General features: G+C 32.8%; 1 protein-coding gene across 1 annotated transcript; it reads left to right on the plus strand.

Annotated features, from left to right (window-relative positions):
• Window positions 1-6,214: 6,214 nt before the first annotated feature.
• LOC145636722 (protein FAR1-RELATED SEQUENCE 5-like) lies at window positions 6,215-7,401 on the plus strand. The gene is made up of 2 exons (XM_081688280.1): window positions 6,215-6,518; window positions 7,043-7,401. The coding sequence occupies exons 1-2, from the start codon at window positions 6,215-6,217 to the stop codon at window positions 7,399-7,401; spliced, it is 663 nt and encodes a 220-aa protein (XP_081544406.1).
• The last annotated feature ends 4,773 nt before the right edge of the window (window positions 7,402-12,174 follow it).

Here is a 12,174-nt window from a genome sequence, read left to right on the forward strand (position 1 = left end):
ATACTAACATGATATAAAGAAAGAAATTGGAAGCATTCTTTTAATCATACTTGATATTAGTAATTTTAGTTATCCCTAAACATGATACTAGGAAGCAATAAAACATCCTAACAAGATAATAGGAATCAATAAAAACACTCTAAGCATGATTTCTATATCAAAAGAATATTCGATGCCTCGTACCTTTTTCTAATAACAAAATACACGCGTTAGTAACTTCAAGGAAAATATTAAAACAAACAATAAAATTAAATAATTGAAAGAGAGATTTGGGACCAACCCCTCAGAAATATTAAACCTTTCACATCTAGGGCGAAGGCAACTTCGAACTTGGCTAGGTGATTCTAAATCTAATGTATGACGAATTTTGTGAGAGGGAAGGTTTAGAAAAAGAAAAGAGAGAGAAAGCTTCTAGCTTTTAGAGAGAGAAAGAATTAGAGAATTCTAGGAGTTGATGATCTGAAAATAGGGAGATACGACCCCTATTTATAAGTAAAATAGAACGGGATCAAAGAAAATCATATTTGAAATAAAACTCCTCCCGTCGCAAACGACAGGAGCCAGCGCCAAATGACGAGCTCCGTCGCCAAGTGACGAAGCCAACACCAGGCGATGAAAGTTAGCACCTTGCGACGACTTTGTCGTCTCGCGCTGGTCCAAAAGTCAACACGCTTTTCCACGCATAATTACCTTCAACACCGGTTGCAGGTAATTATGTGTCCGAGCAGCCTTTGAAATCAGATTTAATATATAAAAATAGGCCCTCCTCTAGATCATCGGGCCACCTTTGAAAATCATTGGGCCTAATCTAATTTAATCTAATTGGGCCTATAATATATCATTGGAAAGCTCTTTCGAGCCTAATCCAACTACACTATTATTGGACCTTTATTATGAATCAAACCAAATTGGACTGACTATTTTTAATAAAATAGAGTAAGAAAATAAATATTTTTAGAAAACAGAAAGAGAAATATTTTAATAAAAACATCCTAATCATAAGACTTTCCACAGTTTCACCTCGTTCGATAATCAAATGACGCGAAAGGTATTAATCACTGGGTTCGGTTTTGGAGAAACACATTTGGGTGTCTACATTTTTATTTTAAAAAATGTTTAAATATATTTGCTACCGTTTAATACCCAAAAACGGTCACAGATCTTTGACCGTTCTGAAAATAGTCGCAATTTTGTGACCGTTTTAGAGACGGTCGTAGAAAAATGGTCGCAATATATGTAATACCCAAATATTTTATGATTTTATATAATATATTTTATATATAAAAAAAATTATTTTAATTTATTATATAACTTTTCTAATCTAATAATTTTATTTAGAGTTCGTAAAGTTTTAAAACCCTATCTTGTTTAAATAGCACTGTACAATTCAAAACGTATATAAGCTACTTTAAACCCTATAAGTATTGTTAACCCTTAAAAAAAATATTGATTTAAAAAAAAAAGTAGTTGGCCGTTTTTTTTATGCGTTTTACTCTTATACCAAAACTAACTTTTGTTCTCTTTAATTTGTTTTTCATTAACCAATCTCCATCATCATATCTAATGTTTCATCTGATGATTACATCACTTTGTGATCAATAAAGAAGCCTCAAAAATTTATTTTTCTTCGTATAATCAAAGCTTACGAACTTCAGTGTTGCCCAACGCTATTTCTTGCCGTAGTTAAAGGTAATCACACGATCTGCTACTTTGGTGTTGTTTGTATAATTATTTTATATAATTATTGTATGATTTGCTATCAGTGGCGTATCCAGGAATTCCGAACTGTGGGTTCGAAATCTTAAAAAAAAAAACGATGATCATATATTGATTAAAAATTCAATACATAAATTCAATTTTTTATTACAAATGGATGGATTACACAATTAAAAAAAAAAAAAAAAACTTCTTCTAATTAATCATCAATTAAAATCATAGTAACAAAAGCTCTACAATCTACAATAATACACAAAATACACAATTAATTATCAATTAAAATCACAAGTCCCCAATAAACACAAATTTGACAATATAAACTTCTTTTAATTGTCAAATTTCAATTAACAGAACAAGTAAAAAAAAAAAAATTAAAATTTTTTTTTTTATAATTAATAGAGAATTACCAATGCACCAAACTTACCCGTGTTATAATTATTCTCACATAAATTTCTTTTAAACCTTTTTTTTTTTAAAAAAAAAAAATTAAAATTTATAATTTTTTTCCAAAAAATCTGTGGGTTCAATGAACCCCCTTGAACCCCCCCTAGATCCGCCCTTGTTTGCTATTCATATGTATGATTTATGTATATAATTTTATGATTTGATCAGATTTAATTGTCTTGTTAATGTCGTATAGGATTGATTGTGTTATTATGCTAGGGTTTTAACGTTGTGGCTCTAGGGAGTATTATTATTGAGGTTTTAGGGTTATTAATGCAAAGTATTATTTTTGGGTTGAGATATGATTATATTTGGATTATTAGTATGTGTTTTAAGAGTTGAGATATTATGAATCGAATTGTTATGTTATTTGGGAACATGTGCCAATATTGAGATATTATGAATTAATTTGTGAATGGTTATTTGATCAATGTGTGATCATCAAAAGTTTGAGAATTATTATTTTGTTATTGGTTTGAGGCTCGGCGTTATAGACCTTAGTCCTTGACATGTTGGTAATGAGATAATGATCATAGGTTAATAATGAGGTACAATCTTTATTAATTATTTTTCTATAGTCCCCTTCAGTGGGAATTGGCCCGTATGTGGTCTGGTTTAAGGTGTTCTCTAGTTATTGGGAGTATTCAAGTTTTTATAGTTGTTGGTTTTATTGAATTACCCATGTCCAAGGCTAGGTATAGAACAACGAGCATGGCACACTTATGGGTTATATGAGTTGATTGAGTAGAGTTCTAACTATTATTCGAGGTTGAGTTGTTAAAGGTTATTTTCAGAGTACAATGTGTTATGTAGTTTTGAACTACATTGTTTAATTGATCTAGTAATGTTAATTATTATATTATACTCTATATTCTAATATGTGGTGATTACTCAGCTTTTTGCTGACGTGTGTGTTGTTTTATTGTGCTATTTGTATTTGCGGCCATGTCTTTTTCTTATGGTGGCCCTGCGACGATCTATTTTGGAATTTGTCCTTAATGGTGAGCAGTCAAGATTTTCTAAGCAAGTTGATCAAGTGGTCGTAGCTAAAGGAGCTCAAGTGTTTCGATTAGTGTGATGTCATGAGTTTATAAAGTTGTATAAATAGCTCACCTAGTTTATTGGGTTGTAATTATTGGGATTTTGTAATCCTTAACACTTGACAGTTTGTTGAGTGTGGCGGTAATACCTCCGATTTAAGTGTATTCTTCCGCAATTTTATTTAAAGGTAGTCTATTTTTCCTTTATGTCTTATTTATTATTAGTTAGTAAATCGGGGGTGTTACAATATATTTGACCGAATTCATTAGTGAATTATGATTCACTTAAAAAAAATTATCTAAAACATACGATGTTGCCTTTTCTCACTAAATTTTTTTCACTAAATTTTTTTTTCACAAAGAAGTCAGCTACTTATAGTAATATATACTAAAAATATTCACCAAATAATATAATTGTAATTCAATTACGTGCCTACAAAAAAAGTAATTATTTGTAATTCACATATTTTGCATAAAATATTATTCTAATGTATATTACTTTGTACATCCTAATACTAATACAGAATATATATATATTTCCTTAATCCTTATCTTTTAATTGACAACACTTTATTCCTTAAAAAAATGACAAAACTTTCGTATGCAGTATTTTATTCCTTTACATTTTCAATGTTTATATTTCATGTTTTATTATACTCCGTATTTCATGTTTTAATGTTTAATTCACTCTTTCATTATGTTTTAGGATTCATTTCATAATATACATAATTAAATACTATGGTTATATTCTGTCCACAACTCTACATGCAGTATATGGAAGATTTTATTTTTATTTGGGTAAAAATATAGTGTTAAATTGTAAACAATAATAAAATTACTGTGCATGACACGTGACCTTATCTAATATGTTAATCAAGTTATGTTTAGTAACATCATGTATTAGTAGAAATATTATAAGCTATTATTTGTCACAATTTGCAGATCTAATCTAGTGTTATATAGTAATGCATTTAATGCATTGGAGTACATCAAATTAAAGTAATCCAAAGCTGAATAAGGATTTTGATTTGTAGTTATACTACATAATTTTGGGTTTGGATTCCAACAATATAATTAAGTGTCATATTACTCATATATATATGATGATTGAAATGAATGACATATGAAATGAATGATATAACAATATTGGTGATCATTATATATGCTTTAAGCACTTCCTTAGCCTCTGCGTATGCAAGTATGGTTTTCTAAGAATGTTTTAATTATTAAAAGAGAGTAAAATGTGTTTGATGGTTAGTTGTACTAATGAGTGGGATGGCCTATTTATAGGCATTCAAAGTTCCTAAGTCTAGAATTGTCCTACTATAGAATTCTTCTAACCTTCTATTCCAGTAGAAGACTCTACACAATAGCCTTTTAAATCCTCCAAATGAATTATTGTTGGCAATTTATGAACAAGAAATTTTGTTAACAATTACCATTTAAATAACCTTTTTGAGAACAACTACGGAACTACCTATTAATATTTTTATAATTCGAAAAAATAACCACAAAAAATTTGAGTTGCACTACCACTTTTTGTATTCTGACAAGAATCACTGGTTAAGGAGCTATAATTTATTTTCTTCATGTTTAAAAAAAAAAAAAATCTATTGTCTTAAAAAAAAAGATTTAATTTATAAAATTTTTATCCAAAAAATCATATGAACTAAAAAAATTGTCACTACATTAAACCTACACTGTGTAGTACAACTCAATTGCACCAAATCTCCCAAATTTGTGAAACCATATATTAATTTTTTTGACATAAACCTTAATTTTAATATTCAATTAATAAATTAAATCATCTATAATGATAAAATAAAGATAATTTACCTATAATTATGTTAGGACACTAACTCCCGTTATTGTCTCTACCGCAATTGATTGAAATGGTATAAAGTAAACTCCACCAACCGGAGATTCTTGTCAGAAAACCAAAAGTGGTATTGCTACTTAAACATTTTGTGTTTTTTTTTGGTAGTTTTTTCAAATAATAATAATAATAATAATAATAATAATAATAATAATAACAATAATAATAAAATTAAATTGATTGATAGTTGTTCTCAAAAGTTGTTATTTTAAATGGTTGTTACAAAAAAACCCTTATGAAAAATAAGTCAATATCTTTATTTGGCAGTAGTAAAAATGATAATATATAAGAAAAAAATAACAAATCTTTAGAAAACTTATACAAATATTTCTTCTCATACCTTTTCATTAATGACAATATTGTTAGTTTACTCATCTTCCAATTTAATTATTTTTATTTACCTCTTTTTTTTTCATGAGCATTTTTTTTTCCATTGGTGAGAAGCTCTTAGTACCACCCCCTACTAATAAGGGTGAGCAAAAAATCAAGATACCCTGAATCAAAACCAGAACATATTAGGAACCGCAAGTCTTCAAAAGCTGGCAGGATATTGAGGCCTACTTTAAATAGTATACACAACAACATGGTTTTGGTGTAAGTAGGTTTTCAAGTGCATACACTAACAAAATCAGATAGCGTAATGCCACTACTTGGAAGTGTGAATGCTGGGGTGTGCCTGATATGAGGGAGCAAAGGGAGGCAAAGAAGAGGGCGAAAGCAATGGATGTTGGTGGAACCAGGGGCAATGTCAATGGTGTGATAGGGCAAGATGAGCTGAAAAAGGGCCACCAAAAATCGAAAAAGTGTCATTGTGAAGTTGAAGTTTACGATAGTATTAACGGCAAAGGAGATTGGGTGGTAAGATATGTGAACCTTGAGCATACCGGCCATAACCCCACCCCTAGCAAGACAAATCTAGTGAAGGAATATCGAATGAAGCATTATACTTCATCGGTTCATAAAAGGCTTTTCCATTATTATGAGGAGGGTGTTCCTATTTCTCAAATTCATGGGTGCTTATCCCATGAAAAAGGATGAATTGCCTAATGTAAAGGATTTGCAACATGAGGTGTACAAGGAGAGGAGATTGAAAATGGAGGGTGGAGACGCTGTAGCTATGATGAAGTATTTTTAAAAGATGCAAGCTGACAACCAAAACTTCTTTCATGCTTATCGTTTGGATGAAGAAGATCGGCTTAAGGATGTGCTTTGGGTGGATGCAAAGAGTCGGGCTGCTTACGAGCACTTTGGGGACGTTGTATGCTTTGATACGATGTATTTGACGAACGAGTACGAGCTCTCGTTTGCAAACTTTGTCGACGTCAATCATCATGGACAGTTAATTCTATTGGGGTGTGTCCTTGTGTCACATGAGACTTGTGAAACTTACGCTTGGGTCTTCAAACAATGGCTATCATGCATGGGGAACCATCCACCATTAGGTATTCTTACTGACCAAGTAGCTTCAACGAGGAATCCACTTGCTGAAATTATACCTTCATCTCGACATAGGTGGTGCATATGGCACATTATGAAGAAGATTCCTAACAAGCTTGGCAAATGCAAGTGCTAAGTGATTTCTTTTTTATTCTTTTCTTTAATAAAATCCAAGTATAGAAACATTTGTTGTTATGGAAATGACTCTTATGTAGTACCTTTTTGTTTACTTATTATGTAAGTCATGGCCATAATACTTAACTGTTTCAAATGACTGACATGAGTGTGTACTACATATGGACATAATATTATTCAGTAGATCCTTATCAGGTTTGAAACCTTAGCAGGTCTTTATGCACTTAAATCTCCCCTTTTCAGCTTGGGGTTGCAGAAACAAACTTTACATGTTCATAACATACTGCCTATTTGTTCATATATTAAATCCATCCTTTACAATATTCTTCCTACTTGTTCATAACTTGGTTCATGTATAATCAAATTTTTAGCTGTCTTATGTAATAATGTGTAGTCATGTATGCTGGCATATGTAGTAATATGTGTTTTCTAAGTTGTTATTATGGTATGAATTGTTTGTGTGGTACTAACTATAAACACAATGACTTTAAAAGTCCTCTTAAGGCTCTCATTTATGAAAGCTTTACTGTGGATGAATTTGAGCTCCGTTGGTGTGCTTGTATTAAGCAATACCAAATTGAAGAAAATGAATGGCTTTCAAATTTGTTCAATGAGTGTCATATGTGGGTTCCATGTTTCATGAAAGAGCACTTTTGGGATGGTATGAAGACGACTCAAAGGGTGGAGAGAATTAATAGATTTTTTGACGGGTTTGTGAACCACAAGACCAAGCTTTACGAGTTTCCCCAATAGTACACCAGAGCAATGACTAAACGGTTCAAAGATGAAACTGACGCCGATGCGAGTTCAACAAAGTATGATAAAAGGTTGGTTAGTGGGTTTAAGGTTGAGAGTCTTTATCAGAAAATTTACACAGATGCCAAATTCCAAGAGATCCAAAAAGAATTGTCGAGAATGATGTTGTTATGGGCAAGAGGAAAGGGTTATTAGTGATAATACTGTCCATTATTACCTCAAGGATCTAGTGAGGGTGGTTCTGAAAGGACAAAGTGAAGAGGTTATAACTGACAGTAGGCGCATCTATTGTGTCAAGTTCAACCGAGAGTCCAAAGAAGTGAGCTGCGATTGCTGTAAATTTGAAACGTATGGGATCTTTCCTTGCATACGTGTCCTAGATCAAAACCTAATGTTTGATATACCGGACAAGTAACCGGTGGCGTAAGGATGTTATAAGAAAGCACACTGGCATAAAGGTTGCCTATCACGATCCGTCCAACACAAGGGAGGTTCAAAGGTTCAACAAGATAATGAATTAGTTTGAACCTATTTGTGATGAAGCATCAATGGTTGATGATAATACAGTTGACTTGGTCCTGTCTACTCTGTCCAAGCTCAATATTAATATTGGTGATTGGAGGAAGAAGTTTATAGAAGCAAATGGTGTAAAAACCCTCCCTAGCACATAATATCCCACTTTCAGAAAAGGATCCACGAGTAACACAAAAACTCCATTTTCAGTCAGAAAACAAATTAGCCATGAGGTCGTCGATTGTGATGAAAAACATGCCAAGTGGTAAGCCAGCATACCCCTTAACTCAAATTTTCCAGCAGTTACTGGATCCACGTACCAACAAGAGACCACGAGGGAGGCCTAAAGGATCTCGCAAAAAACCCTACTTAGAGACAGGATACAAAACCACAAACAAGAAACAGGTACAATACATAGTTCATCTTCATTGACTTCTTAGATTTACTAATGGCACTGAATTTAGTTTTTCAACTAACACTGGTATGCCTTATCCTGCTGTGGAAGGGAAAGGATGTGCCGCCTACCTCTAATGTGTAGCCTATAGATGTAGATATTGATATGGAAATGGACCTACCTCTGAGTGCTAAGGGTTCCCGATGTGCAAGCTAAGGTAATTAAATTGTCATTGTTAATCTACTGTATACTCTTTTCAAGGTGCTGTGAACCAGTATTTGACCTTGCACTGTGCTGTTTGCAGGGAAAGAAAAAATCCAAGAGACAATGTAGGAACACTTCTACAAAATTGGCTACATGTTTTGAAGAAGATGAGGTGTCAATGGAATTCTGAGGACAACCCAGTTGAATGGTGATTGCGTGGTGATCATATCGAATTTGTGTTATGTAATCTTGTGACATTATCATAACTATATGTATTGTGATAGTTTCAGGATGTTTGTACTGTCGTCGTATCTTTTAATAGCCCCCTTATCGGTACCAGCGTAATGTGTGTTATTTTTATGATAATCGTACTGTTGTGGTATTGTTTAGTTTCCATTTGTTTGTTTATAAGACTATTAAACGCTTGTTTGGAACCTTTGAAACTTTTTAGTATGGCTTAGTCGAGTCAAAACTATCTACTGCATCTAGTTGACAATCAATACATTTGTGAAAAGGGTGGGCTTGTCATGTGTTTTGGGATGGCCGTGTGTTGTGGTTATGGCCTGGTTTGTTGTAGTGGAGCTCACTACAAAAAAAAAAAATGTCTTTTCGTAGCGATTGTACATTCGTTACAATATGCAAGTATGTTTGTGAAATAATAAAGGAAGTCGTATCATTTTACAATCGCCATGGTTTTCCCATATAAAATCGATACGAAAAACATAATAATACATATCCACACTATTTTTACACATTTATATAATTTTCAGAAATCGTATCATTTACAATTGCCACGAAATCCTAAAAATCGATACGAAAAGCCTTTTCAACACTAGATATATAAATATTGTTTGACAAAGAATACATAAAATATGTCATAGCTTATTGGTGAAACATTTAATATAAGAGTTTGAGGTTGCATGTTCGAATCTTGTAAAGATCATACGTAAGTTTTTTTTTTAAGAAAATGAGTTAAACATTTATACCGATTGTAATCGCTACAATAATCACCACGTTAAAAATTTATACCGATATCGCTACAATAATCACCACGATTGGATGTAGTTTTTCTTATCGATTATTGAGGCCAGCCCTAGCGATATTGAAAACCACTACTAAAGGCTAAGGCGACGGGGGATATTGTATCGAATGACCATTCGTTGGGAAAGCTTTTTGTTGCAATTACAATCGATACTAAAGGTTAAAATAATCGCTACGAAAAGGTTATTTTCTTATAGTGGCTGGCCAGTTTCTGGGCTGGCCTTGGTTCGTTTCTTTGTGGTGGGCTGGTCCTGTAATGTGTTTTTGGGCTGGACTTCTTTGTGTTTTTATAGTGGACTTGCGTTTTTGGTTCCCTTGGGTATTTTAAGCTTTTCACTCAAAACACTTGAATGCGCTTCATTATTGTGATAATGGGTGTTCATTATTGTAGTGTAAATTAATTTCAAGCATTTATAATGGCCTTCATTCACTATTGTAAATTTATGTTATTCAGTTTCGCTTTCATTATTGAATTAAATAAGTAGCGTACACTCAATGTGATACGTTAAGCTCATTACCATTTGATGTAACGTTTTTAAATCGACTATTTTTTTTTTATTTAAATATTAACTATTTATGATTAATAAAATATTTAACCGAACAAGACAATTTTTTTAACACAAAACACTAGTACACATACATTAAATCACAAGAACATTACGCGAGTTTTAAGACAACAATTACAACTTAAGGCTCACAATAACCACTAACAACACTACTAATTTAAGACTCACAATTACTACTTAAAACTAATAAAACAACCACCAAATATTACATACGACATAAGTACACATAAACCTAGAACTATTAACATAAAACATGGAAATCACCAAACTGCATGTCTTAGAACCAATAACTTAGACATCTGGACCTACATATTACGTTCCATATCCCATACAAAATTCCAAGTTACTCATTGTCAGATTTACGAACACAACGATGGTACCGGACATTAGGAAGGGCATACACAACCCCTTTGTTTTGGCACCACCAATTGTCTGACTTGGGCTCAAAACCCGTCATTGATTCATCAGCATCACCTTCTTAGGGTCGAAGTTGAAAGCATCACCCCACATGTGGTAGATTTTGCTCAGCTTTGTGTCAAGGCGGCTTTCAACTTTCACTTTCCTTGGGTTGTCGCTCACATCGTTGAGGTAGAACTTCTTGACCCATGCATCCATGTTAGCTTCCGGGTTCTGCAACATATATTGACTAATATCAGCATAATGTATGGCATAAATATTATTAACAAAATTAAGTCAAAGTCAATAATTAATAATATGACATAATACACATGTTAATTAAAAAGTCAAAATAAAAATAAACATAAACCTTGTAACTTGCGTGGAGCATGTCACCATGCCTGAGCCCAACGTAGCATGCAATGTCTTGTGGAGATTTAACCACTCCAATCCTTGAATTGTTCAAGAACATGTCCTTGACACGACAGTTTACTTTCTCAGCATAGTCGTCGTATACTTCTTTGAAGGTATGGTTTCCAGTGATGGAGTACATAACACCAAGATCATCGTCATTATTGTTAGAAACAATGAGGTGATGGACGTTGAACCGCCCAATCCTTGGCTCCGCACAGGTCGATGGAGTTCTTCCTCTTTTGGAACATCATCATTGTCAACAATGACTTCTTCAGGGATGTGGTTGGCACATCGACTTGCTATGCGACCAGCATGCATCTGGGACCTCAGTTTCACAAGAGTGCACCGTGAAAGGTTGTACTTTATCAGTGGCAATGGGTCATGCAGAGCATCAAAAGCGTTGTTCGTTAAGGTTGTCCTCAGCAAACGGTTGGCTTTCTTCCCACACTTTTTTTGTGCGGTGGAGGTGCAGGAGAGCCATTGGATGATGATCCATTGGATGAGGGTACTTTGGACTTGTTGGATATCAGGGATGGCTTCAGTGAAGGCTTCATTTTTGTGTAGAGATAATACTTTGGTTGTTTTCACTATTACAAAAACATGAATATAGAACGCCTAAAACATACAATATAGAACGCCTCAGAGGCGTTCTTCTAAGGGGGCGCCCTATAAAGTCTACAAAACGCCTCAAAGTGGCGTTTTATATCTAACACAATACAGATCGCCTATCTAAGATAGGCGCTTCATATTTAAGGTACAAAGTGAATAAACAACAAGGATAAGAGAGCGGTCATCTTAGGAAATGCGCTCTATAACTACATAAAACCAGAACACCTATCATAGATAGGCGCTCTCTATTCCTCTCTTTTTTAAATAAAAAAATATTATATAATAATAATAATAATAATAATAATAATAATAATAATAATAATAATAATAATTTATTATTATTTAATAAATTATTATTATTCTTATTATTATTATTATTATTATTATTATTATTATTATTATTATTATTATTATTATTATTATTCATACGTAATAAATAGAACATAATAACAACAACATTTTATTTATAAAAAAATTAAAATACAAGTATTTCAGTCCTTTGAGGAAAAAAAAATTATGTTACAACAAGGTTTCTAACATAACTAATTAATTAATTATCGACACTTTTGATCGAAGTGCATCTACTTGAATTGCACCGCAATCATCCACAACCAGGCCAGCTCGCTTCCACCA

This window comes from Chenopodium album, chromosome 6 (genome assembly GCF_948465745.1).
Source record: "Chenopodium album chromosome 6, dcCheAlbu1.1, whole genome shotgun sequence".
Lineage (NCBI taxonomy): Eukaryota > Viridiplantae > Streptophyta > Magnoliopsida > Caryophyllales > Amaranthaceae > Chenopodium > Chenopodium album.